Source organism: Salvelinus fontinalis, chromosome 8 (genome assembly GCF_029448725.1).
Source record: "Salvelinus fontinalis isolate EN_2023a chromosome 8, ASM2944872v1, whole genome shotgun sequence".
Classification (NCBI taxonomy): Eukaryota; Metazoa; Chordata; class Actinopteri; order Salmoniformes; family Salmonidae; genus Salvelinus; species Salvelinus fontinalis.
The window spans coordinates 11,672,120-11,673,719 of record NC_074672.1 but is presented as its reverse complement, the minus strand read 5'-3'; the positions used below and the strand labels follow the sequence as shown (position 1 = coordinate 11,673,719).

General features: G+C 48.0%; 1 protein-coding gene across 1 annotated transcript in view; it reads right to left on the bottom strand.

The window, feature by feature from the left end:
- Positions 1 to 1,237, bottom strand: part of LOC129860549 (photoreceptor ankyrin repeat protein-like) — a 4,948-nt gene extending 3,711 nt beyond the window's left edge. The window contains exons 1-2 of the mRNA XM_055931040.1: positions 795 to 1,237; positions 297 to 426 (exon numbers count right to left, since the gene is read on the bottom strand). Of these exons, the coding sequence (XP_055787015.1) occupies positions 297 to 426; positions 795 to 1,052 (388 nt within the window). The 5' untranslated portion in view covers positions 1,053 to 1,237. The remainder of the gene's footprint in view (positions 1 to 296; positions 427 to 794) is intronic.
- Between the last annotated feature and the right edge of the window lie 363 nt (positions 1,238 to 1,600).

Sequence of the window (1,600 nt, the reverse complement as noted above, 5' to 3'; positions counted from 1 at the left end):
TTACAGTACAACTATATAGAAATAAACTCCAGAATACTGCGGATCTTGATACTCCACAGATTTACTTGATCTTGTATGTTATTATACACTTTGAACGAATATTTTCAGTATAACCAACATTTCTTCTTCAGCTGAATGCACTGCGACAACGGTAAAGGGATTCATTTTCCAGATACTTCCCTGATTATAATACTTTTGACCACCCAATCATAGGCCATGTTAAAGGTTGAAATGGTAGGATATAATCATGCTACCTTGCTCACCCAAGCTAGCCATGATAATATCGCGGTGCTTACCGGCCTGGGCAGCGATCATCACTGCTGTGCTGCCTTCGTTGTCCTGATGGTTGATGTCTATCAGTGGACACGTGTGTAGACCGTAGACCATGTCCACGTAGCCTCTGGAGACAGCCAACATCAGGCCATTCTGACATGGAAAACAAAGCAGAAACAAAGACACGCGGTCACTAACTAGGTGTATGCTTTAATGCACTAGCAACCGGCATTCTTTTGCTCATCCTCCTTGTGGCACCGCTTACATTAAAACCAACACCTGAGTAACTGACTTAGTGTCAGCTAACCATCTCAGGGACTGGGCCACATCATGCCAGAGACCCAAGGACCAAAGGTTGAGAAACTCTGCTCTAATGTACAATATCTGGGGCCATATGGTTTTGATGGTGGTGGGTAGTGGGAGGAACACCACAGAGAAGTATTACACATCCTTATGTTACTATTGATAGTGTGGGCTAGTAAGGTGTATGTGTGTGTTTCTGTTTGTTTGTGTATCCTTACCCTGCCGTTGATGTCCAGCTCCATGACTTCTTCCTTAGTAACCCCCCTCTCCAGGACCCTCTGTAGGGTTAGCGCCTCGTTCCTGTTACAGGCCTCGTACAGTGTAGAGGTGGTGCCTCCTCTACCCCGCTCCATCTCATAGTCTGGCATGATAGAGTCCTCAGACACCAAGCTCGCCGTTTCAGACTCATTCTGAGAGAGTTCAGAGTCCTCGGATGGGCCGGCGCCCAGGTGTGGGTCATTTAGTGCATGAGCCATCGCTTGACCTCCAGGAGCCCCAAGAGGAGGGGATCACACCCAATCGAGAGGCCTCCTCAGCCCCCAGAAGGATGGGATCAGAACCTGTGGAGGTGGAAAGGACCCTGCCTCTGCCCTGCTGATAATGACTGCATCCTGGAGGATCTCTGGAGAAATGGACAGACAAACAATATGACTGTCTGGAGGGGCACAGACAAGCACACACACACACACACACACACACCCACCCACCCACCCACACACACACACACACACACACACACACACACACACACACACACACACACACACACACACACACACACACACACACACACACACACACACACACACACACACACACACACACACACACACACACACACACAATATGACTGTCGCCCTCGAGCACCACACAGAGACCTCTAATTCAGTTACACATTGTGCAACGACTGGCTCACTCAATTATGTGATGTAGCAACTGGCTCACTCAATTATGTGATGAAGCAAAAGTCCTGTTCGTACTCTATTATAGTACGCTTGTCTTCCCTTTCTCCAACATATCATCT